We start from the raw sequence: 26,344 nt of genomic DNA, 5'->3' as shown, positions 1-26,344 counted from the left end.
TATACAATCGAATGTAGTAACAATGCTTTTACAACAATTCGTGAGATATTCAGTCTTAGTATTTTTGATTATTTATAATACGTATTGATGTATGTAGCAATAAACGGATACTTACAATCTAAATGTTTCTTTTTAGGGCCTAATAGTTCTTCAGTAGTAGCTTTGCAGACCGATTTCGCCAAGCCTTGACCGGCGATGCTGTGCTTTGCAGCTAATAATCGATCACTTATCGTTTGCCCAGCCATTGTTGTGGATACACCAATTTAATGCAATATTTTAAAACATTCTAAAAATAAGTAACACTTTTACTGAATACACATCGTACTCGCGACGAACGAAGCAACTACACTATAATTAGGCGAACGCGAAGAATAGCATTCTCGACTAGTTTATTAAAAATTAATCTATCGCACACATTACATTTAACACAATTTGGAAGACATTGTTGAAGAATTACTATTTTTTTCCAACACATTCACAAAATTAAACCACACACAAAGCCTTCCTCGAAACTGAAATACAAGTTTTCCGATAGTTCCGATATCGAATCAAACCTCAGTCAAACCAACATCTATAAACTAAGAGAGGTTGTCTCATAACCCGTATCCGGCGTTGGCGCCTGGGAACAGTCCCCGCTTTTCCGCACCGCGGCGCGTGACGTCACTGGAGGAAGCCAACTTCTTACTGAAGCGGTAATAGCCCATTTTTCGTGGTTTTTTCGATTTTTTGGACAAACGAAGGGGTTTGGGTAAAATTTTAATAGAACTTAATTTCAAGATATTCAAATTTTCTATCGATTGGTGTAAAATTTATTGAATTTCGTGGAATAATGACGATTTTACGAGCATTTTTATTCGTGAAGTTTCACCAAGTGTTCAATTTAAATTGAAATTAATCGAAATTTTCAGTGAACACCTACGTATTTTAAAAATCCAAAATGTTCAGAATTTTGTGCTCTTTAATATGGTCTATCATTAAAAGCCCTAGCTTCTAACAATAAAAAGTTTTCAAAGTTTGAATAAGTAAAAACATGCTGTGCACTATATAGACATTCGGATTGGAATCAAAAATGCACAAAATTTTCAGTGGATACACTAGTATTTTAAAAATTAATAATGGCCATAATTTTATTCTCTGTAGCGTGGTTTTTCATTCGAAAACTAAGCAATTACCGTTCAAAAGTTGCTATCAAGGTTCAAATTATTATACACACAGCTAATGAAAAAAAAAGAGAACTTCAGCGATCTTTTTAGTTTTTTTTTCTCTCGAAAAACGCAATTCATCTGTTAGAAAAATTCTATAGAATGAGATTATGATTAATAATTAAATAGTTCATTTCAATATTCATCCATCTATTAGCAAAAATCAGGAATTCAAATACAGAAATAAAGATACTTTTACAAAAACACAGAAGATACAAAAAGTTGAACGAAAAATAAATATTAATAACCAACGAATCACTGAACTCTGAAGAAAGGAAAAAGAAAAAGGATGATTGATGATATGATATTATATTTCTGTATCTATTAGTCTTTTATCTGCATACTTTGATACTGCCGATCACACTGAATGACTGAAACAAAGCAAAAAAACATCATCAGGTTCAGAATATTTATTCAGTGTTGTTCAAGATAATATCAAATATGTAATGAAATAAATCACATCACGAAAATGCATTTTCATATTTCATCTTTTACTGAAATATTATGAAAATCAGAAATCCGTCATCCGTCACCACTTTCTACAAATCTACGTACGGAATTGTACCAACAATTAGCGAAAAAACACAGATCTAAGTTTTCACAAATTTCCCAAAGATGAGACATTAAGCAAAATTTGGATCCAGAAATGTAATTGATTAGATAAAAATCAATTTAGAATCAAGTAAGCAGCAATAAAAATGTAATGTGAATCATAATCATGATAGTGTCATTACAACCAAGCCCCCAGCCCGTTCAATTTTATTCTAGCAGTTGGCACGAATATGTTCAGCTCATTTAGTAGAGACAGATTTTGAATATGAACATGACTTGAAAAGTGAGCTGCAAAAACTTGATAAAATTGTCTTAATTGTCCATCCAAAAGAGAGCTAGAAAGAGATGCTGTGTTATCAGTCAACTTACACAGCTTACACTTACCCAAAGAAACTCCCGCATCTTCAGCAGCAGTTCAGCAGAACGAACGAATGGAACTGAAACGAAAGAAAACAGTTCAGTTAACAATTTACATCACGTTCAATAATAATAATTTGAAGCAGAAAATATCCAATGAAAAAAATCAGATCTCAATCTCATTATAAACAACTGCTCGGAATGTTACAATATGAATACATATAATTAAGCCGAATCGATGTTACGTACCAAATAGAATGTTTCTTCTTCTGCTTCAATTCATTTCTTCTTCGATTAAATATATTAATTAATTAAATGCAACGGATTTTTGAAAAAATGATTCGTAAAAATTTAATCAACACCGCTCAACTCCATTATCACAGTGCAAAATTATGTAAACAAGCAATACCTACTTATTTTCTTTCCTCCAGTGACGTCACGCGAGTCGATGGGCGATTGAAAAATTTTTTACCTATCTTCTAAAATGAGACAACCTCTCTTAGTTTATAGATGTTGCAGTCAAACAGAGTCAAACGTAGTCCTTTGCAAGTTCTTCATTCAAGAGGTTGCACCAACCATGAATGACGAATCGAGATTCGAGAACTATCGAATACTAGAATTACCGAAATTACGTTTTGAAATTACTAGAATTTTGACCACAACATGCAAACGTGGAATCTGATTGGTGCAAACCCGGTAACCCGGTTCGCAAACATCGAATTTGGTTCCAATGACGTTACGTTCCACGTTCGGGCTCTGAATCTGAACATTGCCGTGCCTGTTTGTTTAATGTTTTTATCATGAAGTTTCCTTTCGGTTCGGCAGAATTTTTATCATTTTCCATTCCGCTGAGAAAACTTTTTGCGAAAAACACTTGCAAGCTTCAACTTAATTTCAACTTTCAAGGAACAAACTGCGAAACAAGTTTCAGTGTTTTGTTTTTCAAAGTAATTGTTATTGATTTATTGTGACAGAAAAATGGTATCAGCTATCAAAGGTAGAGAACGTCAATCCAAAGGCTCTTCGATGGTATCCTTCATCACATCTTGGTACTATGACCCTTTCAAATGGAGTATTGTAAAAAGTATTGGTTTTGCTGCTACATCAATATATATTGCTCGAGGATGTAAAGGATTAGAATTGATGCCGAATGTGTAATGATTGTATGTATTCGTTGTTAAATGTGTAATTATCATATTATAGAAATAAAATTTTTTTAAATAGGTAATCAATTCTGATGGTTTCTTTTCTTGTTGAGAAACGTTTCGTTTCGAAACTCACCTACACTAGTCCACTTCTTTTAAAACTGTTTACAGATGATAAAATGTAATGTGCAGCAATTGAATAATCAGTCTTAAGGAAAACTCGAAGAAAATTAATCTCATATGCACTGATGAATGAGTACACGCAATGAGGCTCCTTGTTTCACTATCGTGTTTTATTTCACGTATGAATGGATACTTAGTTACTAACATAAATTCAATCAAAATAATGCTATGAAAGCTGCAAAGACCGAATGGTTTGAACATAGAATTGCTATTATTTAATGAACCACAAGTACGTAATTTACATTCATAAATAGCCTAGACATCATCTCCCGATTATAACACACGCGATGAACTCGTATCTTCGAAGTTAATATTCAAGCTGAGGAAGAAAACCTGAAATTTCGATGCACTACTCACACTTTTACATGGTAGTGGAGTGAAAACTTGCTGAATTCAACATTTTAAGATAGGCTAAGCTACTTTCAGTATTCAAAAAATACGATGAACCTAATCTTCGCATTGGTTTTCTCACTTTGATTTCATTGTTTTCATCATCTGAATCTGATAACAGTGTAATAACACTTCGAAAACACAGTTCACAGAAATAGAAAAATCTATTTCACGAAAATCAAAATATTAATTACAAATAAAAATATAATAAAGTTCTACATATCAAGCATTAATCTATACAATATATGCACAACACAAATATCATTTTTTTCTGCCTCCCGAAGCATTACCAAAAATTTGGACCATTCTAATGAAAATATTCACGGTGTCCATGTAAATTGAAATTGACCTGGAACAAAAACATAGGTAGATACATAAATTGATTGCGAATTTCCCATGACGGCCCCGAGTAAGTAAATTTTAACCCCATGCGTAAAATAGAAAACAAACACATACGCGTTGATAGGATCAAATGCTTTCGAACCATACACAGGATGTGTTTCAGCCCTATGTACTATACGCTGGGTATCGTATAAGAAAAGTCCGCAAAATACGAGCAAGCCACCATAAAGGGTAAATGAAGCCATTCCAGAACCTAGTGCTGTCGTAGCAGGAATGAATAAAGTTCCTGAAAAACAACGAATTAATGTCATTAGGATGTAAAAGAAAGTTGAATTCGCATCTACGCAAGCCAAATTTACCAATAGATGACATAAAGACCAATCCGAGACCTGCCGCCAATGGACCACCGATATATAAGAATCTATCACTCGGGGCGCACATCGCAATAGCAGACAAACTACCGATAGTAGCAGCAGTATACCTGTAAAAAACGACGTTAATGAAATACTCTAACATGAGAGATTCCATTCGGCGATATGTACTTATTGATTTCGGTCAAAATTAATTTTACATACCACATGGCTCTAACTACCGCTGCTCCTCCCATAAAAGCTAATGGAGCACATATAGCGCCAACCAGAGCAGAGTGCGCAAGCCAGCCAACATGTTTCATATCAAATGTAGGAGAATAATCCAAAGACATGGTAAACAAACCGGTACCCATCAAAGCAGCCAATGTTGCACCAAGAGCCTGTAACATTATTCGTAGATACAGTCATCAGATAACTCAAGAAACACTGATTCTCTTTACAATCATCGCATCAACACTTACCAACAGTGAGCCTTTCGAAGCTATATTTAAAAGGCTCGGCGTTTTGAATGTAGCCACTGCAGATGCAACAGTTACTACTATGGAAGATCCAAAATATAGGTACGTAGCCCGAACTCTATCGCGAACATATTGTGGCCATAATCTGAAAGTAAAATGCCAATAACAGTTTCAACACTGCATCATTCAAGCTGCTGATTTTAATGATTGCCAACACTAAACACATACATTGACTGTTCGATAATTCCGCTCTGGTTACTCAAACCCAGACCGTAATAAGCCAAAGCGCCAATTCCAAAAACGGCAGCTCCTCCAACAGCTCCGCGACCAATTGTAATCGCTATTGGTAAAGAAAACAAAAGTGTCAAAACATTTTCAGTCAGAGTCATAGCAAAATGATTACTAAAATCTCAGTTTTCCAACATACCTCTTCCGGTTGCGGGTTTAGCAGCAGCCTGTTCCCAAGCTAGTTTACGAGCTCGGGAAGTTCTCCAAGCAGTTTCTCGTCCTTGTTGCGAATACACCCGGGATATCATTACTTGAGTAGGTGTGTTTCCACATAGCGAAAATTTCATCAATTTTGTGCCATAAGCATTAAAACCCGAACGGCATCCACAAAGTAAACTTACTCCAATCATGATTATTAAATAATTAAGACGAATTTAGACACACGTAGATAACACAAGATACTTCCTTCAGCTTCAAGCTCGACTTTCACAGCAATCGAATTAATATGTAAGATATCCGGAAACTATTTACACCGTATTCATCAGACAGTCAAAAGTTCAGAAGAACTTTCTTAAGCAATCGTATGCAATTATAATTATTAAAATTTGGAACAACAAAAGAATGACTGAATAACTGAATGAATGAGCGAAGACGACGACTTCAGGATTTTTCTAGATAAGAGCTGCGCGAAAATTCGAAAGCTACGCGAAAGCTGGCATGCGAAAGCTCGCATTCGCCATTCGGTAGTATTCGTGTATGTTCGGTCCACTTCGTGCGTTTTCACTGATAAAAATTTGAAATCTGAAAACTACTGATAACAACGAAAATGAAAATGCGATTTTGAAAAAATGAAATTCCAAGAAAAGAAATGAAAATTTTGGCCCGGAAAATAATTTGAAAGTATTTTCATAGCAATACAGTTCTGATGAAATGGCATTATCTTATAAACTACACATAACTCAGGAAGTACGTAGCATTTGATATTAATATATATAACATCATATCAGTAATCATTTTAATATTCTTGAACTTTTATATTTAATTTTCAGATATTTAAAAAATTGCCACAAAAATCCAAACTTGACTACAATCATGTGCTATCGAACATCAGATTTAATTTCGATAGTATTGCAAACAATGTATCTTTTACATATCGTTTGAATCCTGATGAGCCGGTCAAATGGAACGATTTATCACCCAAGAATGAATTTATCCGAAGTGTTCAGTTTTGTGAAAATAAGATTCAATTCTCCGTTGACATTGAAAATTACCTGCTATTCTCCTTAAACGATTGTTTGCGTTTTAATGCAACACAGTCTTTGAAAAAAGGATCAAAAAATGTGATAGATTTTAGGTGAGTCGGTATTGAGTAGGTAAATTTTTTCTCATCAACTTGAAAAGATTCAAAAAATGTTTTGTCTTACATGTTTATTTCAGTTCTCCAAATATAGCAAAACCATTTCATTTTGGACATCTACGATCGACCATGATCGGAAACTATATTTCAAATATATCAGAACACATGGGCGACAAAGTTATTAGAATCAATTATCTAGGTGACTGGGGCGTTCAATTTGGCTTATTGAAATATGGTTTGGATGAATGTGGTATAAACATCGATAAACTGAATGAAAACCCTTTGAGAGTGTTATACGAAGCTTACGTTGCCGCTAACAGCATTGCAGAACAGCAGCCTGAAGTTGGAGAACAAGCTAAAGAAATATTTCGTAAAATGGAATTTGCTGACCAAGAAAATGATGATTTGAAAAAGTGGGCATCAATTCGTTCTCAAACAGTTGATGAAATTTCAAAAGTATATGAAAGATTAGGTATTCGATTTGATGAGTATAACTGGGAATCAGATTACTCTGCCAAACGCATTGAAGGTTTGATCAAAACCTTAGTTGATAGAAATATAGTTGTGAAAGAAAATGATGCTTGGGTTAGTTAAATTTTATAGCTAGTAGTTTTTGCAAATTGATGCAATATGTGTTTTTAATTACCTTCGTAAATTGTTCACAGGTAGCTAAACTTTACTGTAATGAATCAGTACCTTTCGTAAAAAGCGATGGAACTACTTTGTATTTAACTAGAGATTTGGCAGCTGTCCTGGATAGATACCAACGTTACAATTTTGATAAAATGTTGTACGTCGTTGATAATTCACAATCAAAACATTTTAGAAATTTAACTCGTTTAGTTGAAAAGTTGGATTCTCAATGTGCTGAAAAAATACAGCACGTAATGTTTGGTAGAGTTATTGGTATAAGCTCACGTAAAGGAACGGCTGTCTTCTTGGACGATATTTTAAATTCTATTCGAGAAAAGATGGAAGAAAATAGGAAAAACACTATAAGTGAGTTAAATTTCAATATTTTTTACGCGTATTTATTGCGCAAAAAGACTTGCTTACCCAAACTAATAAATTTTAACTTTTTTTAGCCACAAAAGGCAGAAATGACGATGAGATAGCCGACATTTTAGGTATTTCTGCCGTCGTAGTAAATGATTTGAAAAGAAAAAGAAATACCAATTACAATTTTGATTGGAATTCAGTTTTTAACGTAAGTTAGCTAAATTTTTTTGTTGAATTTTCAGTTCCTTTCTAGATGTATTTATTGGTTTTATTATAATTTTCAGAGCAAAGGCGACACTGGAATTAGATTACAATACAGTCATTGTAGATTGTATAGTTTGGAAGAAAATTGCGGAATTAAATTACCTATAGAATGTGATCTCAGTGTGCTGAAAGAACCCGAAGCAGTTAAATTAATAATTGAAATTTCAAGGTACGAGTATTTTATAATTATTTTTCATTTTTTTTCCCTGAATAATTAAAAGACTTTGGTAATTTATTCATTGTTTTTAGATACGAAGACGTAATTGTGAAATCATATAATCATCTTGAATCTGGCATTTTATTAAAATATTTATTCGAACTATGGTAAATATGACGATAATTTTGCTTCGAAATTATATTATTAGAGAAAAAATCGGCATCGATGGGTATGACTTTCCATTTATATTTCAGCGATGCTATCAATAGAGCCCATAAAGTTCTCAGAGTTAAAGGAGAAAGTGATCACGTGGCTTCGCAAAGACTGTTGATATTTCATAAAGCTAGATTAATCCTAAATACCGGTATGAAAATAATCGGGATTAAACCGCTGAATCAGATGTGATTATTGAGTACCAATGACTGTTTTCATAATCGTAAGTGTTTGGTGATTTAAAAAACTTTCAACATTTTTTAATACAAATTTTATTTTACCAAATTCTTTACATTATTACCTATTTCATTCATGAGAGTTTGCAAATTTTTAATTTGTTTTTCCAAACTATCTATTCTGCTTTCCATATCCTGCTTGGAGTTATTTTTCATACTTCTTGCTTTACTACGATCCAAAGCTATTTTTAATCCATCTTCCATTATTTCTCTCGGTAATCTTTTCTCTTGCGGATTCAATGGTCTAACATAAATAACTACTCTATACATTCTAGGAGATACGTAAAGAAAATTCTGAAAAATATCAGATATTTTTTTAGGAAAAAATCCATTAAAACAAGCCAACTCTAGGAAATGAATCAGTTGTGTCTGATGGACCAGTTTAGTTAAATCTGCAGTCTTGTGTAACCCTTCAACATCGTGTACAGCTATACCTACTAATAAATTCATTAAAACAACAGTTACAAAAATTATGAATAACGCTAATATGAAAAATACGGTGAATTTTATATGCGCGGCTTTGATTGTCCCTACCAGATCATCTAAATTCAGTTCACCTGTCATCATTGCCATAACTTTCACGAACCCTAGGAGTGGATTTCGAAGTACTTCGTGGTCAGGAAAAAGCACGCATAAAGTTATAGTAAACCCTATCAGTACACAGAAATATGCGACTAAAAGCTTGGAAAATTCTTGTAGTACTTTGGTAAACATGGAAACATAAGCTCCGTAAGATGGCATTTGACCGACCATTATCATTAAATACACCCAACAAAAAAGCACCGTCATTGCTCCCATAATACATTGCCACCATCTACGGAACTGCGTGTCAGTAGTTAGACATAACATGAAAATTCCAGCTATTAAACTTAATTCTAAAATATTATATTGTTTGGAAAAATAATGCCTTGCTGATTTATAAGCAGCCAAACTGAAAAATATTTTCGTTATATTTAAAAAAACTAAAAGTAAAATTATCACTTTCATTGTATTAATAACGAACGGCTGGTTGTGAAGTTCTGTTAAAAATATAAATTCGTCTGATCTGTTTTTTAATGCATCAGCATTAAGCTCAGTGCAGTTACTGTTAGGTTCTTTTTCGTCGCAGCATCTGTTTATAGATGCGAGCATGATGTAAAAACTTAGTACAACTATAGCCACCGTTGAGATTCCTACTCTTAGCAAATAATAAGGTCGTACTTTTTCCCATTTAAGGTGTAAAAAGGCCCGGCATAATGGATGTTTTAATACGCAAGATTGTCCTTCTTTTTGTAAAGTGTACAAAAAATCTACTTCGCCTATTTGCGAATTGGTAATTATATCTCTAAAACTAAATTTTAAACTTTGTTCGGCGTTGTATGCTAGTGATAAATTCAATCTTCTTGGTATTTTGCTCACGCTGACCGGAGTTTTACGATTGATAACATTTAATGCGCTTAATCCGGCTTTTGTTTTAGCTGCCACGTTGGAGCCACTCATGATCAGGTACTCGACACATTCGTCTAGTTCATTTAGAGCTGCTATGTGCAAAGGAGTGAATCCATACCTGAAAATTAAACGTTCGTTTTAATCATAATTTTGTAATTGAACAAATTAAAAGTATCTAGGTAGCAGGTGGGTACCTAATCCAACCCCACCAAAACTCAAAAATAGACTAGACTGGTGCAAAAGTACATAAATTATCATCAAAAACAAAACAGTACCTACTGGATTGTTGAAAATATTCAAATGTGCTTTGCTTATCTAGGTACTTTATAAGTTCTTTATATCTAAAATGTTTGCTGTCGCACCTTAAACTTTTGAAAAAATTTTAAATTACATTACATGGTTATTTTTTAAAATATTGTATTATCAATGAACATTTTGATACCTAAACTCATTTTTCCCTCCTTTGATTTTCGAAATGATGAAATTGAAGAAAACAAACAAAATAAAATGTTTGGACTCCTGAATCTCTGGAAACATTAATTTATTGAAGATAGAATTTCATTTTTCAATTCAAAATGCAATTCTCTCTTTTTTTAGAGGAGTCGCGAGCTGCCATGACCTGTTTCTTGGGTTAAAAATATTATCACCATCTCTGTAGATTAGGTAGTAGAAAGTTTATGAACGGGGTTGACAGGATGTAGCAAAATATTATCAGAAGACTCCTACTTATTATAATTTCCGCTGCGACATTAGCGGTACATGATACATACGTTATCTTTTTTTCTTGTTGAATTATTCATTTTTTTATGTAGGCTATTCATTGTTTACCTGATAATGAAAAATGAAACAATGAACAGGCACTTCAAATTTTAAAAATAAGTAAATAGATGGCATAAATTAAATTTCAAAATTTTTCAGTTTAAAAAAAATCATCTTAGGATTCTCCTCCAATTTGAATATTTGTTGAATTTTATATATCTCGGAAGGTAGTCATGATTAACTTATTACTTATCACTTCATTTGCACTAAAAATCTGCATAAATTTCAACGATGAATAAGGAAGTTACTAAGGTGTACTGTCTTTGGCTTTAATCTGGAAAATTAAAGGAGGAGTCCGATAAAAAGTTGTAGAGGACTTCAAAAGACTTTTTTTTGGTAATATTGAGCATACTCGTATCATTATTATCAATTTTGGAAGTAAGAAAAACATTTATGATTTTTTTTAAGCAAAGAAACTTTCAAAAAAACTTTTTTCTTGATTTTCAATGTACCTATTTGGCAGAAAAGTGATGTCTTAGAAGTCAGCGATCCAAAATTTTTCCTGTCGTATTTTGAGGTTCCCATCCCCCTATAACTTTTTATCAAATCTCCTTTTTGATTCCCCCCCCCCCCCCACACACAAAAAAATCGTAGTGTGCAGAAACCAATGTAATCCTATTTCTTTTTTTCAACAAAGAGGACCCCTAGAGTAGTCCACCTCAAAATTTATAGTTGCCCATTCGCAAAACTATAGATCCCACAGGAGTCCAAAGGTCTCAAAATTTTGATTTTTTGCCAGTTCGGCCGAGGTATTTTTGAGCCTCAAATACCTACTTGAAATTGTCTAAAAATGGTCGAAATTGCGATAGAACAGATATAATTTTGGGAATCTCCTTTTTCTAGTCAAAAGTAGAGTTTCAGACGATTTCAAAAGTTGTAGCAGCTCAATGGAATTTTTCGACCATTTTGAGTAATTTTTTGAAAATTTTGGGCTCAAAAACTACCCTTTCGGATGCGTAGACTTGAAATCGCACCCAAACTCCGAGAAACTTGTCATGTGAGTAGAAAAGATGATTCTCAAAGTTTAAAGCTGAAGCTGTCCAATTGCATTTTTAAACCATTTTTGGGACATTTCTTTGAAAGTTTTAGGCTCACAAAAATACGCTTACGGATTCTCAGACTCGAAATTGCACTCAAACCTTTATGAAACTCGACCTGACAAGGGAACCTCTTGAGGTCTCACACTCCGATTTGAACGGGACCGCGATTTTTGGAAAGACCATAGTTCAAAACTAAATTTTCAGCTGCCCAAGTTCATTTTTCGATTTTTGGCGAATTTTTGAAAATTCAAAATTGACTGTTTCTGGCGATTTATGCTTTTTTTTAAAGTAGGTACTTGATCAATAAAAATGGTCAAAATAAGTCCCAAAACTAATATTAATTACCCAAATCCAAATTTCACAATTTCCAGCCATTCTGGAGCCTTCAGCGCGATTTCTCAATTTCTCCGGAATTTTGAATTTGCTCCAGATGGCGTGAATATGAAGTTGGGCAGCTAAAAATCGAGTTGTGTATTACACTCGACCTGTTTAACGAGTTTATCCACATTTGAGCTGATTTTGAGAGTGACACCTAAAAGTGGTTTTTTGACCAGCTTTTTTCAAAATTAAAAAATCTAAAAAATCAAAAGATAACCGTTTGTGTGGAAATTTTCGAAATTCACGCGAATCGCTGTATTTTGTCCAAAACTAACCCCCCAAATCCAAATTTCACAATTTCCAGTCATTCTGGAGCCTCCAGTGCAATTTTTCAATTTCTCCAGAATTTTGAATTTGCTCCAGAAGGCGTGAATATGCAGTTGGGCAGCTAAAAATCGAGTTGTGTATTATACTCGACCTGTTTAACGAGTTTATCTACATACATTTGAGTCGATTTTGAGAGTGACACCTCGAAAGTGGTTTTTTGCGGTGTCACTCTCGCTCCAAAACGGCTGGAAATGGTAGAATTTGTGCCTTGAAGAAATACAGCGATTCGCGCAAATTTTAATTTCAAAAATGTCCTCACAAACGGTTATCTTTCGATTTTTTGGATTTTTTTAATTTTGAAAAAAGCTGGTCAAAAAACCACTCTTGAGGTGTCACTCTCAAAATCGGCTCAAATTTAGATAAACTCGACGTTAAACAGGTCAAGTATAATACACAACTCGATTTTTAGCTGCCCAACTGCATATTCACGCTTTCTGGAGCAAATTTAAAATTCTGGAGAAATTGAAAAATCGCACTGAAGGCTCCAGAATGACTGCAAATTGAAAAATTAGGATTTGGGTAATTATTATTAGTTTTGGGACTTATTTTTACCATTTTTATTGATCAAGTATCTACTTTTTAAAAAAAAACATAAATCGCCAAAAACAGTCAATTATGAATTTTTTAAAATTCGCCAAAAATCGAAAAATGAACTTGGGCTGCTGAAAATTTGGTTTTGGGGGTTTTAGACTATGCTCTTTCCAAAAAAATCGCGGTCCCGTTCAAATCGGAGTGTGAAACCTCAAGAGGTTCCCTTGTGAGACTAGAAAAGATTTTTCGACCATTTTTGGACAATAATTCTATACCTCATGGGTCTTATGACTTTTTGACACTTGATACTCGTATTACGCGTATATCCTGACCATTAATATCTATTTTAATGTTTGGAGACCTTTAAACTCCTGTAGGGCTCTTAGTTTTGTGATTGGGCGGATATAAATTTTGTGATGAACACTATCCTAGAGGCAATTTTACTGGTGAAAAAATAATCTGGTCAAATCGGTTACTGCAAACTGGTGAAATTTCCTTGTAAGCTCTGTTTCTTATCCTCACCAAAAACATCGAAATTTTACATTTTCCCCCTCAAAAAAAACGGTCCATCATAATGCTTACCCGATACCCGTGCCTTATTTATGGGCAAACCCAACTGCATTCGCAAGAATGATATATGGGATAGTATGCCATAGGCGAATGTTGAGAAATTAACCAAGTTGGTACCTACGTAAGATGTTACAAGGTGCCCAGAAATATCGTGAACCCCTAAAAAAGTTTTCTTGCTAAATGTTTCAGTTGATCACACTGAATGATAATAATGAAAGCTCATGATTGGTTGTTAGACTGAGGTGATAACATTCCACCAATCATATGCATCTACTTCACGTTGCCAACCTATATTTTTAATAAAAAAAAGTAAAAAAAACTTTCTTTGGGGTTCACGATATTTCTGGGCACCCTGTACCTAGATACAAGTACCTATTTTATTTATTCGCCATTCTTGGAGGAAAATTTTCAAGAAGGTTTCATATTTCATACTATATCATAATTATAATTATAAATAAGTAGTTATTACATTGGTAGATTTAAAATGACGTAAATTCATTACCAGTCTGATGCGTTTACATCCGCATGCCATTCGACTAATTTCTGAACAATGAGTAAAGCTAGTCTGGATTTGGCTACAGCACAGTGCAACGGTGTCCTTTCGTCGTTATTTTGAGCATTAACATTGGCATGGTTTTTCAAAAGAACATCTACACAATCAGGATACTGCATTTTACACGCCAGATGCAAAGGTGTTTCTTTTTTAGCGTTTACTTCGTTTAAATCAGCGCCCGTTTCAGCTAAACTTTGAATGCACTGATCGTATCCGTTTTCGGCTGCTAAATGTACCGCCGTATACCTCCTTTCGTCGTTCGTTTTCAAATCTTTATCACATAATGGGTAACTTAATAAACATTTTAAACAATAAATACTGCCTTGATCGGCGGCTATGTGCAGAGGAGTCATGCCCTCTTTGTCAAATGAATTTACGTCTACATTTAACGATAGTAGCAATTCAACACATTCGACCGAATTACCATTCACTGCAGAATTCAAAACAGTATCCGGAAGTTTGCTACCGTATTGCATTAAAATTTCTATACAGCACCGGGAATTACCCAACGCTGCGAAATGTACCGGTAGAAGACCTGTACTGGTTTCTTGAGACTGGCATCTTTTCGATAACAACCATTCGCAGCACGTTCCCGAACCAAAAAAAGCTGCCAAATGTAGAGCGTTAAAATTATCAGTCTCGTAGGAAAACCCCACGTCAGCACCTAGTTCGTGCAAAGTCTGCATGCAATCGAGCCTTCCTATAAAAGCAGCCCACAGGAAGGCGAGATTTTTCACCGTTCTGGAGGCATTTTTGTACGTATCTATGTTCAGGTCACCAGATTCCATGGTTTGAAAGGCATCGTGTACTCCTAGGTAACGAACTGCGTCTAGTAATTTTTGCTTGATGTCGTTTCTCATCACTTCTGTCGACATACTACAGCTGTCAGATTTTTCCTCGTTGATGAAATCCATCGGGAAGTACTCGAGGGGAGATTCATTTTTCGATCTTTTACGTAAACTACGTAAACGTTGTTTGATCGACTGTCTGACGTTATTGATTCGCGTTTCGTAGAATTCGATGTTATCGTTAGTTTTGGACTCGCGTCGCAACATTTTCGCATATTCGCAAATGAACACGAATTAAACCACCGACAATTATGCTCGTATAGGAATTGACTGATATGCGAGTACGTATTTTTGTCCGGAGAATAACATTAATACTCACGATAAGAATTCAACTTATCTAGTTTTATTAGAACAACTTCTATAATTATGCATTCGTGTTTTTATCACAACGTTTTACATGAGTGAAATGAATGGATTCGCGTTAAATAATTTTTTTACTCACGGTCAACCGGTCGAACTATCGAAAAATTCGTTCTCCAATACCTTGGTCTTCGTCACTTCCATACGAACGATCGTGTGTTGTAAAAATTTTCAAAGTAAATAAATAGAAAATCTATTTTCCTAGTGATTAGCGATATAACTCGAAGAAAAAAACCACTGCTTAACACTTCTTTGAAGAAACTGGTTTATGTCCATCGGAGGCCAAGCGACTGTACTGAGCCGCGAGCCGGTTTCTGTGGCCAAACAGTTAGGCATGTTTCGTAGATCAGAGTAGCGTGTGACTGATTCTCATCAATCTTTGTTTACTGTTTGCTGCTCATTTCATTGTGTTCAAAAATGACGCATTGGACAATAACCGCGAAATATAATAGCAATGTATCCCATTTCAATGTATAAACAGTTACCTAAAAATGAATAGCCGTAGGTATGCTCATTTTTTTTTTTTATGTCGGTGAGTTTTCCTCGTAATAAGAAAAATAAATGACGAAATGTGTTGACCAAGTAGGTGCACCTTCGATAGTAGGTAGGTACCCAACTTATCCACTTTAAATGCAAGATACGACAATTGCTTCGTGTAATATTTTATCAAAAAGAAATGCTTTTAGAATAAATAATCTGATGCTTATGAATGTTCGCTCAATGCTGGTGGCTTAAACTACGTAGGTATAGGTATAGGTATCTAGGTAAGGTACCTTCTAGAATACGCGAATGTTCAAAAACAATTACGAAGTACAAGTTGAAGATGATCATTTTTTCCATCAGCTCCTCTTGTTTTTAAATTCAATTTAATCACAAAAAAGCAAGTCATGACTGATACGAAAAGTTATATTATGTTTCAATCTATGTACGACTACCTACATGTTTTTCAAATTTTGAAATTTCATTCTGCAGATATGTAGGGTATTTTACGCAATGGCACAAATAAAAGGTGCCATGAACCTCCAGAGGATTTGAAGAGTCGCTTCTATTACTTTTCCTACCAAAAAAACGATACCTACTTATAGCCTTATAAATAATTTACTTTATGTTTTTGGAATCAAAATTCTATACTTTTAATATACGTATTTACGAAAAGGTAGGTAATCATTACCTACTCCATATTTTCAATTTTTTACAATTTATTTAATAATTCAAGCACCTATTGATTTAATTACACCCCATCAAATCGAGACTATCATAGTTCAAATATCATTCAACTTTTTTAATTCGGTCCCTCAGTGTCTTCCTAGCCACCTATGTATTTTGAAAAGAGTGAGCACATACTATTCGAACTCATTGACCTCGAATTTTCACACTTTTCTTCAAAAATTTGAAATGCTGAAAAGGCATTGAGAGGTCGTATCCAAAAAGTTGAATTTTTATCTTTTGAAACCCCAATTTTACGCATTTCAAATCTTCATAAAATGCCGAAAGAAGCATCCCATTTGGTAAGTACAATAATTTTCAATCAAGACAAAAAAAAGTAAATTAAAAAATGTAAGTACGCAGGCAACTGACACGTATCAAAAATTGCTCCATATGCCGAATTTTAAATAGCTGAATTTCATTTTTGAATTTTGTCAAGTTTTTAATAATACAAATTTGAATTGTGAAAACGCCAAATTTATATAAACTAAAAAAAAATTGAGGTAGGGTAGAGAAGCTGAAATTTGAGGTTCAATCTAGCGCTCATTTTCCTAAGTAACAAACGAACCTCTCGAGGTGTCCCACTCCGATTTATAAACGGCCGAGGGCAGCAAAGAACATAATCTGAAACCATCATTACCAAAATTTTGATTACAGGAAAATTCATCGCGCGAAATTCACCGCGCGATGAATTTTCCTGTTACCCCAAAATTTCAACTGCCTAAATTAATTTTTCAATTTTTGTTGATTTTTTTTGAAAATTCAAAATTGACATTTTCGACCATCCATGCTTTTAAAAAATGTAAATTTATGGCCGCATTCTAAAGCCTTTAGCATGATTTTCAATTTCGGCAAAATTTCAAAATTTCTCCAGAAAGGCCTGGAAATTAATTTAGGGGCTAAAAATCGAGTTTTAGCTGATTCTCGATCTATTTTAACGAGTTTACGTTTTAGCCGATTTCCAAGTGGACATTTCGAGTGCGTTTTTTGGTTTGTTTTTTTTACCAGCATTCCTTACTTTTCATTATTTTACGTTGGTAAAAAAAACCGCTCGATTTTAATTCAAAACAATGTTGTGTGTGCCTAAAATTTAAAAAAATGCATGAAAATCAATTTTTCATCTGCCAAATTAAAATCCAAGCTAGATACTTAGTTGAGGGTTTTGTTCTTAAAAATATGATAGGTAATTTTTTCCATCAGCCATCAGGAAGATTGTCATTAAAACTCAAAAAATCACTAACCTTCGAATATATTTTTTCAAATGTATTTGGTCATCAGTAAATCTTCTTATTCATTCCGCAAACTAATTGTGCCTCGCCTTAAATTCTAGACAAAATTCATGGTTTAGAGAAGCAAAAAAGCTTATTTCTAACTGCATTAAAACCACAAACTAACATTTTTTAAATCAGCAATAGCTAGAGGTACCTACCTCGTTCCCTACCATTTGGAGATTAGATAAATATATGTACCTACATGGACTCACCCGACTCGGCAAGAGTTGATTAATTTTCTGGTGGGGGGGGGGGGTTATCTGGTCATTCAAGTTGGTAGTGATGCTGAATTTTATTGTGTTTTTTTTCGAAGGGCAAATTTTAATTTTTTAAATTTGTCACTATCCGAAAATAAACTTTCTGCTATTTTGGGTACCTTTCACGTGATTTTAGTGATTTTATAATAATCAAAATATTATTATTATTTTTTTTATTGTCATCCAGTGAATCAATTTTTCTGTTTTCTGATAATTAACGTCAAAAGAGAAAATACGTTTTCAATTGGTGCCTAGATACAAATATTTACCTAAACTAAATAGGTACAATGAAATCATAACTCAGATATTATTAGCATACCAATTTATTCAAATTCTTTCAAGACATTTCATGTAATTTCTGAATGTTTATAGGTATATTATAATGCAGATAAATATATAAATTTTATATTTTTAAATTCCTATTTACTTTGTTAACCTGGAAATCGATGATTTCACTCATGACAAAATAGATTCTGGTATCCGCCAACTTGGAAAATTAAAATTAAAAACCTATCCCTGCACATTGTCATCAGTACATGTTTTCTTAGTTACAACATTAGATAAATTTGACAACATATTAAACATTTCGGTCATTTTATTTTCTATTTCTTCCAATCTACTAGCGACCTCGTCATTAGCATCCTCTTCTTCAGGTTTATTTTTATCTAAGGCTAATTGCAACGCCTCTTTCATTATATCCTGAGGTAGTCTTTTCTCCAGAGGATTCAAAGGTCTCACGTACATCACAACTCTGTAAAAATTAGGTGACACAAAAAAACAATTTTTGAACATTTTTGTTATTTTTTTAGAAAGATATCCTCGGAATAATGCGAATTCCAAATAATATATCAGCTTCGTTTGATGCACAAGTTTAGATAAATCCGCAGTCTTTTGCAAACCTTCGACGTCGCTGACTGCGATACCAATTAGTAAATTCATTAATGCCATATTTACAACAACGATGAAAAAAATTAACGCTACAGCTGCCACGTAAACATGTATATTACTTCGATTGCCAATTCCTTCCACATGTTTCTTTAACAGGTCATTTCCATTCAACTCTCCTGTCATCATAGTCAACGTTTGCGCAAATCCTAAAAACTCATCATCAAACTTATTAGGTTCTTCGCGAAGAATCGCACTAAATGTAACCGTGAATCCTATCAACAAACAAAAATATACCGTCAAAAGTTTCAATAACTCTTTCAATACCTTACTAAACATGGTTATATAAGTTCCAAAAAATGGAAGTTGCCCTATAACGAGAGTTAAATAAGTCCAAGTTAATAATATAAGTCCTGTGCCTATTAATTTACGAACAGGACACGTCCATTCCATATAAATGAAATTTTCCAACACGAACAATATTGATAAAATTATAACCATAGCAAATTCAAATAAATTTAGATTATTTAACAAATATCTTTTGATCGATGGATATGCATCCTTACACAATAAACTACGTAAAACATTGGAAAATACTAATACTAACGCTATGTACCACATGCAGTTCAAAAAGTATTTCATATCCTCATTATTATTTGGTTTTGACTGCTTAACATCTATTTGTTCAGTACAATTACAATGACGAGAGGAAGAATTTTCAGGCACATTTGAGTTATTTTTCTGGGACCGGTCACACTCTTTTTCGATTACATCGTTTAGTATCAAGTAACTCAAAATGCAAGCGGTCAATACAACAAAAAATACGCGAATAAAGTATATCAGTTTAATTTTTTCCCACTTCAAATATAGGAAAGCTTTGCATAAAGGATGTTTTAAAATATCTTTATGATTTTCTTTCTGCAGAACATACAGGAAACCTATTTCTCCGATGTTGGAATTCGTGATTAATTCTCGGAAACTGAATTTCAAGCTTTTCTCTGTATTATAGGCTAATGACTTGGTGAGCCTTTTCCATATGGCGGGAACACTTTTCGGCGTTTTACGATTGATCATATTCAAAGCGGAAGTACCACTTTTGGTTTCAGCTGCAACATTGGCACCGTTTAGGATGAGGAAAGTTACACATTCTTCTGCTTCGTTTATGGCTGCTAAATGCAATGGCGTGTAACCGTATCTGTGAATAGAATTATAGAATAAGAAATAATTCAGTATGTAAACACCTAGCTATACCATACCTACTGATTAAATTGTGCTTATAATAAAGATAAACCTAGCAACTTGGCAAGTCAGAAAATCCCATTTTAAAATGTTTAGCAGTGAAGTTGGCCAAGGGAGGGAGTAGGGAGAGGAGCCACTCAGAGGGTCTGAGATTTTGAGTGCAATAACCCAGACTGAAAATGCACACATGTCTAAATTTTCATTTAAAAACAGGGCGGAAAGGTGAAATTTGTTTTTAAAAAAGATTTCACTGACCTTGTGATTAAGGGATAGTTCGGAAGTCAATTTCGAAAAAAGATTCAAAATTTGAACTCGTTGCGTACCCAAATATTCGGAAAATCATGTCTCAAGATTTATTGGACTTTTCATTTATTTGACACTTCTTTTTGAGCGACAGAAGAGTTGGATCAAAAAAAACCATGAGTATTCCTATATCAGCGCTCAAAAATAAACATAGCTTTTAACGATGCACCGCAATGTAAATTTGTTTATCTCACGCAGGTACATATCTGTAGAAAAGCACCAAAATTTCTGGTGCCAAGTGCATTTTTCAATTTTTGGTGAATTTTTATAAAAATCAAATTTGGGCCAAAAATGAAAAAAAATCAAAATTTTACCAGATTGACTAACGAAACTGAAATTTGGTGCGTTGTGTACCCTATTGTGACGGTCGAAATTAACTGGAAACCGTTTCGGATCGTAGTAAGCAGTTCCAGAGCTTCCAACAAATTTTTGAATGCTGTAATTTCCACAAAATGTTACCAAAATGAAGTTGGAAAGCTGAAATTTACAGTATAGATTTAGGTACCTCTATTTCAACATTCTGAGTCAACTGGAGCTGATTTTTTAAGCCGTTTTGGAGCCTCCGGTAAAATTTTCAAAATTCCTATTCTCCAAAAAAAACGAAATGAAGTCTAAAACACTGAAATTCAATCAGTATACTTAATTATTTTGGAAAAACCGAGTCGATTTCTGGTGGTTTCAACTCGCTTTAAAGGCTCCAGTGATTTTTTGAAAATTCCCTGTCTAAATTGACTTTAACTTGTACGATCGTGATTTCTGGAGCTTAAATAATGGCGTGTAATCGGTCAAATTGGCCACCAACAAGAACCAATCATGATCTTACGTGCTGAGGTTGATTAAGGCAGATTTTATGGCGTTTTTTTTTTAGAAAATTTGAATCTCTAAAAGGTTAAAACCAGCTCCAGTCGACTCAGCATATTGAAATTAAGGTATGTATTGAGTAGGTAGGTAAATTTCAAATTTCTAGGATTCATTTGATAAAATTTTGAGGAAAATTTCAACATTAAAAAATCTGCCGGAGGCTCCAGAACTGCTCAAAATGGTTCGAAACCGTTTACACTCGATTTGGAAGGTCAACAATTGGGTATGCACCAAATCATAAGTATAGCTTTCTAGGTCAATTCAGAAAAATTTTGTTTTTTTTAAATTTTCGGCCCAAATAATTTGATTTTTAAAAATCCACCAAAAATCGAAAAAATAATACACTTAAGCACTTGAAATTTCGGAATGGTGGCATATTTTTGCATTCTCATCTTATCTTGTTTTGAGCAGTTGAAATTTTTTTGACAGTTGGGATACCTTCCTCACTTGTCAGTGCATGGAAAGATCGTAATCTTTCATAAGTTTGTCTCTATTCAACTTATGTATATTTGGAAATGAAAAGGTTATGCTGAAAAACTGTTTGATATTCTAAGGCACTTTCTTGGAAACATGGTTTGGTTTTTCTCTTTGATTACCTATGTACATGCAATAAATTACCAATTCTGTTGTTTCTTTTACTTATTGACGGGACACTCCAATACATAATCGGCAAATTTTTCAAACCATATGTAGGTACCTACCTTAAGCAATCAAAAAACCATCACCAAACCCTATTTTAGGTACTCATTGCTCAGTTTCATATTTTTCTATATTTAAGATGAAATTGAGATAGCCAGCTGAAATTCGATTTATACGGTTTTAGTTTTGTACCCTTTTGAAGTCTTGAGCGATTTCTGGAAACTTTCTATTTTCTCAGAAAAATTGTTCAAAAAAAGACCAAAATGAAATTCAACATTTTTACTATAGAAGAAAATCAAAAAAAATCTTCTTGAGTTCTAAAAGGGTTTGAAAAAATCTTCATCAATCAATTTTAAAGATCAAAGATGAGCGATTTGCATCAAGTAATGCCTACCATGGTCCTATCTTGATTTGATTAAATTTTGATTTTCGCATGGGAATTGGCCAAATTTACAATTTTTTAGACTTGAAAATTCGCCAAAAATTTAAAAATAAATTACAATTTACAGTACTTGAAATTTGGCTCTGTGCTGTACGAATGCCCTTTAATTTTTTTTTGGCAGGTCCAAATAATTTTTTGCCGGCTGTGACAGCCCTAACCAAAATGAATAAATGGAGTTGAATTTGAAAATTATTCGAAAAATTCGCATCATACACACCTGTCTGAAACATTCACATTCGCTTTCCATTGAACCAATAATTTAATCTTGGCTAACGAATACGGCGATTTAGCTACCGCAGCGTGTAATGGTGTCTTATGATCCAAATCTTTTTCATTTACTGAAGCACGATTTTTGAGCAAAACTTCCACACAATCCAAACATTCCATTTTACACGCCAAATGCAAAGGTGTTTGCAGTTTTTTATTCAGCTCGTTTATTTTGGCATTTTTCTTAAGCAGTAATTCTATACAGTCAGCGTATCCGTTTTCAGCAGCCAAATGCAGCGCAGTGTATCCGGTCAGATCTGTTTTTGCATTCGGATCGATACGAGAATCATCGAGCAGTTCTTCCATGCATTCGATGTATCGTAAATCAGTGGCTACATGTAGAGGGGTCATACCTTCGTGATAAATGTTGACGTCGGCCTCTAAAGCTAGCAGAAATTTGACACATTGTATAGCATTGGCATAGACGGCCGAATTGATAGCTGTCGAAGGTATACCGCATCCGTAATTAATCAGAAACTCGACAACGTCTTTAGAATTGCCTAAAGTAGCGTAATGTATCGGTGTCATCTGATCGGAGGTTTGTATAATCGGACATCCTTTCTCCAACAACCATTGACAGCATTCTACCGAGCCGGCTATGGCTGACAAATGCAACGCGTTAAAATTAGTATTCCCATAAATAAAACTTACATCGGCTCCTTTTTCGGCGCATAATTGCATCAGGTTGAGTTGGCCTCGAAATGCAGCCCATAAAAACACGTAATTTACATCTTTACGCGCAAAATTCTTGAAACTTTTCGAATTCGTTTCCATTTTGGACTGCATAGGCTGCAAAAGTTGTACCCGAAGATTGTCCTTGAAAACTGAAACGGTCCATTCGTTTTTCATATTTTCCTCATCTTGGTTTTCTTTCCATATTGATTCCATTTGCCATTCTTCGCGTAGTCCATGTTTTCTCGGTTTCAAATGCTCCACTGTTTTATGAATATTGCGCATTCGCGATGAAAAATACGATTTTAAATTTGCTTTCGAACCCGAATACATGTCACGAATACCTGCGGAGATAGGTAGGTAACTAGATATCGAAGTTGAATAGATATACTACGAAAAAATCTAACGAAACATTTCCGAATCCGAATACAGTCTCCGTTTTAGACTAATTTGTCAATTCAATGCGAGGTTATCGTTGAATATATGAAAAAAAGAATAGGTATAGTGTTGTACTTTAATCAACGATCATTCTTACGCGCGTTAAATACATACAAACGAATAAATAATAATTTTACACGCATTATTGACTTAAAGCGATTGAAACGAGCATTAGTATCGAACTAATTGCGGAGTAGGCTACTCAATTCGCTTCAATTTTTTCACACACATGATCCATAGTTTATTCTATTCTAAGGTTACCGAATTAAAAACCTGTTTTAATTAACTCAAATTATGCGTTCAAAGGTGAGATTAGTGTGTATTAGTAGGATACTGTAGAATGGTTTCATCAGACTAGCGTGTATGACATTTTAAACAAATTTAATGCATTTAAAGCATGAAACTTTACCTGTGTGAAAAAAAAAAACGGCAGACGTCCAACATAAATTCAGCAGCGGGAATCGCACGTTACTTCTGTGTTTTTAATCCATTAGGTTATTAAGTATAAAGTGGCGGTGAATATACCGCACTTTAAAAATAAAAAAATTAATACCTATCTATCCCCGTATTTATAGCATGAATCTTGACAAATTTTGGTATGAACATGTACTACCACCCCAGATGGTTGACATTTTTTACTAGGTCTAAGGGGGGCGTGGGGAGCTTTTGGTTTATGAAAATTGATACACGAGTTACCTAGACCTAACAAAATATAACAATTTTTTTAAGTACAAAAATTGAGTAGGTAATGAATAAGTAGGAATCTAGGTAGAAAAAGAGGAATTTTAACCGAAGTCCGTTGAATAAAATTGAAAACAATTGACGAAATCGAATGTTAAAATTCTTCACACAAAGATCAGGATTTCTTGTTTTTGTTCCTCAAATCTTATATCTAAAAGTATAGTAAAGAAAACGTCTAGGAATTATTTTACAAACACGTTCGTAACTTCAAAAAATGACAGACAGAAAATTTAAAATAAAGTCTTTCTTCCATGGATCAGAATACGCGGTTTCACCCATCAGTAATTTTTTCTTAGAGATTTTGAGGAAGTGCGACATTTCATCTATACGTATTACCTTACACTCTCATCTGGTACCTCATCAACTAATGTACATAAAATAGGTACATACTTACTTTCTGTGTGAATGTTTATTAAAGACGAAAGATGTTATTAGAAGCTGTGCCAACTCAATTCCTCAAATAATTTTTTTTTTTTTGAATGGTACTTACTCATGTCTATCTAGTATTATGTTATTTTCTACCGATATCATTCATTTTATTTATAGAACAAGACATGGAGTTGTAAATTCATATATTTCCTTCAAATAAATTACAATAACACAGCCTAAAAAATATTCCATGATAGGGTTAAACCTGATACCTACACGTATATGCTAAAGTGATTGCCTACTTTTATCCTCCATTCATGGTGTAGGTATATTTTATATTTGATGTTAATAAAATTGCCTATGTAAATGCCTAAAATTGATTTACCCCATGAAAATATGTCCGCGTAATATTGTTTCAAAAAATCGATTCATGATTATTTTTTGCAGCTTATAATTTTCTGGATTTTAAAATACATAGGTATGAATACACAATAATACATTCGTATTCGTGTAGGTAAACATGTAAGCTATTTTGTATTGTCGTCGATGATCTTGACTTCTTATAGTCGTTTTATATTGAGATGAAATTCAAGGTTTATCTGTAGCAATTTAAAGAAAAATTATGTGAGGCGAAACTATAAAGAAGGAATGTCTGATTCCATTCTTTAATGGTTAACTCGAATGATGAGAAATAAGTGCATAATTACAATCATAATTTTAACAGATTATGCTGGACTCCGTTCATAATTATTATGAGACTGCGAGGAAAAGGTGACTCAGTAAATTTATGGTACACCTACATCTTGTTGAAATGTTAAAGAAATAAGAGAAAGAGGTGCTAAGTACACATCGAATTATGATTTTAGAAATTATCATTCATCAAAAATTATTTAATAATTTTTTTTGAAGTATTGAAATAGCCATTTCTTTATTTTATATACTTAAAAACATATTTACTTACTTGAATTAATGATTTAGGTGGGTATACGATCATTTCTCATTCTAATGAGACAGGTATTCCAAATAAAACAAAATACATATTGAGAATTCAGAAACAGAAATGATGAAATAAATTTCTTCATCGCTCTTTTTATATCCCTCTCCTAAAAAAAAAAAAAGGAAAAAGCAACTAAATTCGATTTAAAAATCATAATTCCAAGAAAACAGTTTTTTTGACTGGTGCGGAATGCGAAACTGTTTTAATTCCTGCGACTCAGAATAAAAAAATTAAAACCAATCAAAAGCGTTCAAGAACAACTTGAATAAGTTCTCGATAGTTGCTTCTGTAAGGCGAAATAAAATTAGTCAACAGTCAATACTAACAATCAACTAAATATTTTATTTGTATAAAAAAAAAGTACCTTTCCGATAAAATACGTACTTACATTTCATTGTGTTTGAAAAAAAAAAAAAAAAAAAAAACTCAAATATTTTGGAAACTTCCTC

At 33.6% G+C, this 26,344-nt stretch overlaps 5 protein-coding genes across 15 annotated transcripts in view; 1 reads left to right on the top strand and 4 right to left on the bottom strand.

Moving 5' to 3' along the window:
* The window catches only part of lap (like-AP180), a 35,690-nt gene extending 35,131 nt beyond the window's left edge, over positions 1–559 (bottom strand). For 3 of the 9 annotated variants that reach the window (XM_065356378.1, XM_065356381.1, XM_065356375.1), the window contains exon 1: positions 116–559. In XM_065356378.1, the coding sequence (XP_065212450.1) occupies positions 116–245 (130 nt within the window). In that variant the 5' untranslated portion in view covers positions 246–559. The remainder of the gene's footprint in view (positions 1–115) is intronic. The other 6 variants (XM_065356374.1, XM_065356380.1, XM_065356377.1 and 3 more) reach the window with 3 other exon arrangements.
* A 2,425-nt stretch (positions 560–2,984) lies between these two features.
* On the bottom strand, positions 2,985–5,899 carry LOC135840069 (growth hormone-inducible transmembrane protein-like). Its single transcript, XM_065356402.1, has 7 exons — positions 5,428–5,899; positions 5,229–5,340; positions 5,004–5,145; positions 4,747–4,922; positions 4,531–4,652; positions 4,286–4,457; positions 2,985–4,178 (listed from the first exon to the last, which is right to left on the bottom strand). Exons 1-7 carry the CDS (start codon positions 5,636–5,638, stop codon positions 4,091–4,093), a joined length of 1,023 nt encoding a protein of 340 aa, XP_065212474.1. The 5' UTR covers positions 5,639–5,899; the 3' UTR covers positions 2,985–4,090.
* Positions 5,900–6,019: 120 nt separating this feature from the next.
* Positions 6,020–21,958, top strand: ArgRS-m (arginyl-tRNA synthetase, mitochondrial). Of its 3 annotated transcripts, XR_010557691.1 has the most exons (10): positions 6,020–6,194; positions 6,278–6,582; positions 6,666–7,170; positions 7,251–7,584; positions 7,671–7,792; positions 7,869–8,017; positions 8,098–8,172; positions 8,260–8,441; positions 19,617–19,761; positions 19,852–21,958. XR_010557691.1 is itself a non-coding variant. In XM_065356389.1 (9 exons), exons 1-8 carry the CDS (start codon positions 6,159–6,161, stop codon positions 8,408–8,410), a joined length of 1,677 nt encoding a protein of 558 aa, XP_065212461.1. In that variant the 5' UTR covers positions 6,020–6,158; the 3' UTR covers positions 8,411–8,441; positions 19,937–21,958. The 3 variants fall into 3 exon arrangements, 2 of the variants coding, with proteins under 2 accessions (XP_065212461.1, XP_065212459.1); XM_065356389.1 differs by lacking the exon at positions 19,617–19,761 and having other exon boundaries at positions 19,937–21,958; XM_065356387.1 differs by having other exon boundaries at positions 19,617–21,958.
* LOC135840054 (transient receptor potential channel pyrexia-like) lies at positions 8,440–15,809 on the bottom strand. The gene is made up of 2 exons (XM_065356373.1): positions 14,050–15,809; positions 8,440–10,000 (listed from the first exon to the last, which is right to left on the bottom strand). The coding sequence occupies exons 1-2, from the start codon at positions 15,153–15,155 to the stop codon at positions 8,491–8,493; spliced, it is 2,616 nt and encodes an 871-aa protein (XP_065212445.1). The 5' UTR covers positions 15,156–15,809; the 3' UTR covers positions 8,440–8,490.
* On the bottom strand, positions 18,198–24,059 carry LOC135840053 (transient receptor potential channel pyrexia-like). Its single transcript, XM_065356372.1, has 2 exons — positions 22,629–24,059; positions 18,198–20,122 (listed from the first exon to the last, which is right to left on the bottom strand). The coding sequence occupies exons 1-2, from the start codon at positions 23,681–23,683 to the stop codon at positions 18,553–18,555; spliced, it is 2,625 nt and encodes an 874-aa protein (XP_065212444.1). The 5' UTR covers positions 23,684–24,059; the 3' UTR covers positions 18,198–18,552.
* Positions 24,060–26,344: the final 2,285 nt, after the last annotated feature.

Source organism: Planococcus citri, chromosome 3 (genome assembly GCF_950023065.1).
Source record: "Planococcus citri chromosome 3, ihPlaCitr1.1, whole genome shotgun sequence".
NCBI lineage: Eukaryota > Metazoa > Arthropoda > Insecta > Hemiptera > Pseudococcidae > Planococcus > Planococcus citri.
Note: the sequence above shows the minus strand (reverse complement) of the source record. Positions and strands in the feature narration are given on the sequence as shown.

Coding starts and splice junctions, on each gene's coding strand:
- LOC135840069 (XM_065356402.1), bottom strand. CDS start 5,638: ATGATTGGAGTAAGTTTACTTTGTGGATGCCGTTCGGGTTTTAATGCT. Junction 4,923..5,003: donor CTTCGAAAGGCTCACTGTTG/GTAAGTGTTGAT, acceptor ATAATGTTACAG/GCTCTTGGTGCAACATTGGC. Junction 4,179..4,285: donor GCATTTGATCCTATCAACGC/GTATGTGTTTGT, acceptor TTTTTGTTCCAG/GTCAATTTCAATTTACATGG.
- LOC135840053 (XM_065356372.1), bottom strand. CDS start 23,683: ATGTATTCGGGTTCGAAAGCAAATTTAAAATCGTATTTTTCATCGCGA. Junction 20,123..22,628: donor AATGTGAATGTTTCAGACAG/GTGTGTATGATG, acceptor TTCTATTCACAG/ATACGGTTACACGCCATTGC.
- ArgRS-m (XM_065356389.1), top strand. CDS start 6,159: ATGGCATTATCTTATAAACTACACATAACTCAGGAA. Junction 6,195..6,277: donor AACTACACATAACTCAGGAA/GTACGTAGCATT, acceptor TTTAATTTTCAG/ATATTTAAAAAATTGCCACA. Junction 7,171..7,250: donor TGAAAGAAAATGATGCTTGG/GTTAGTTAAATT, acceptor AATTGTTCACAG/GTAGCTAAACTTTACTGTAA.
- LOC135840054 (XM_065356373.1), bottom strand. CDS start 15,155: ATGTTGCGACGCGAGTCCAAAACTAACGATAACATCGAATTCTACGAA. Junction 10,001..14,049: donor GATGTAAACGCATCAGACTG/GTAATGAATTTA, acceptor TTTAATTTTCAG/GTATGGATTCACTCCTTTGC.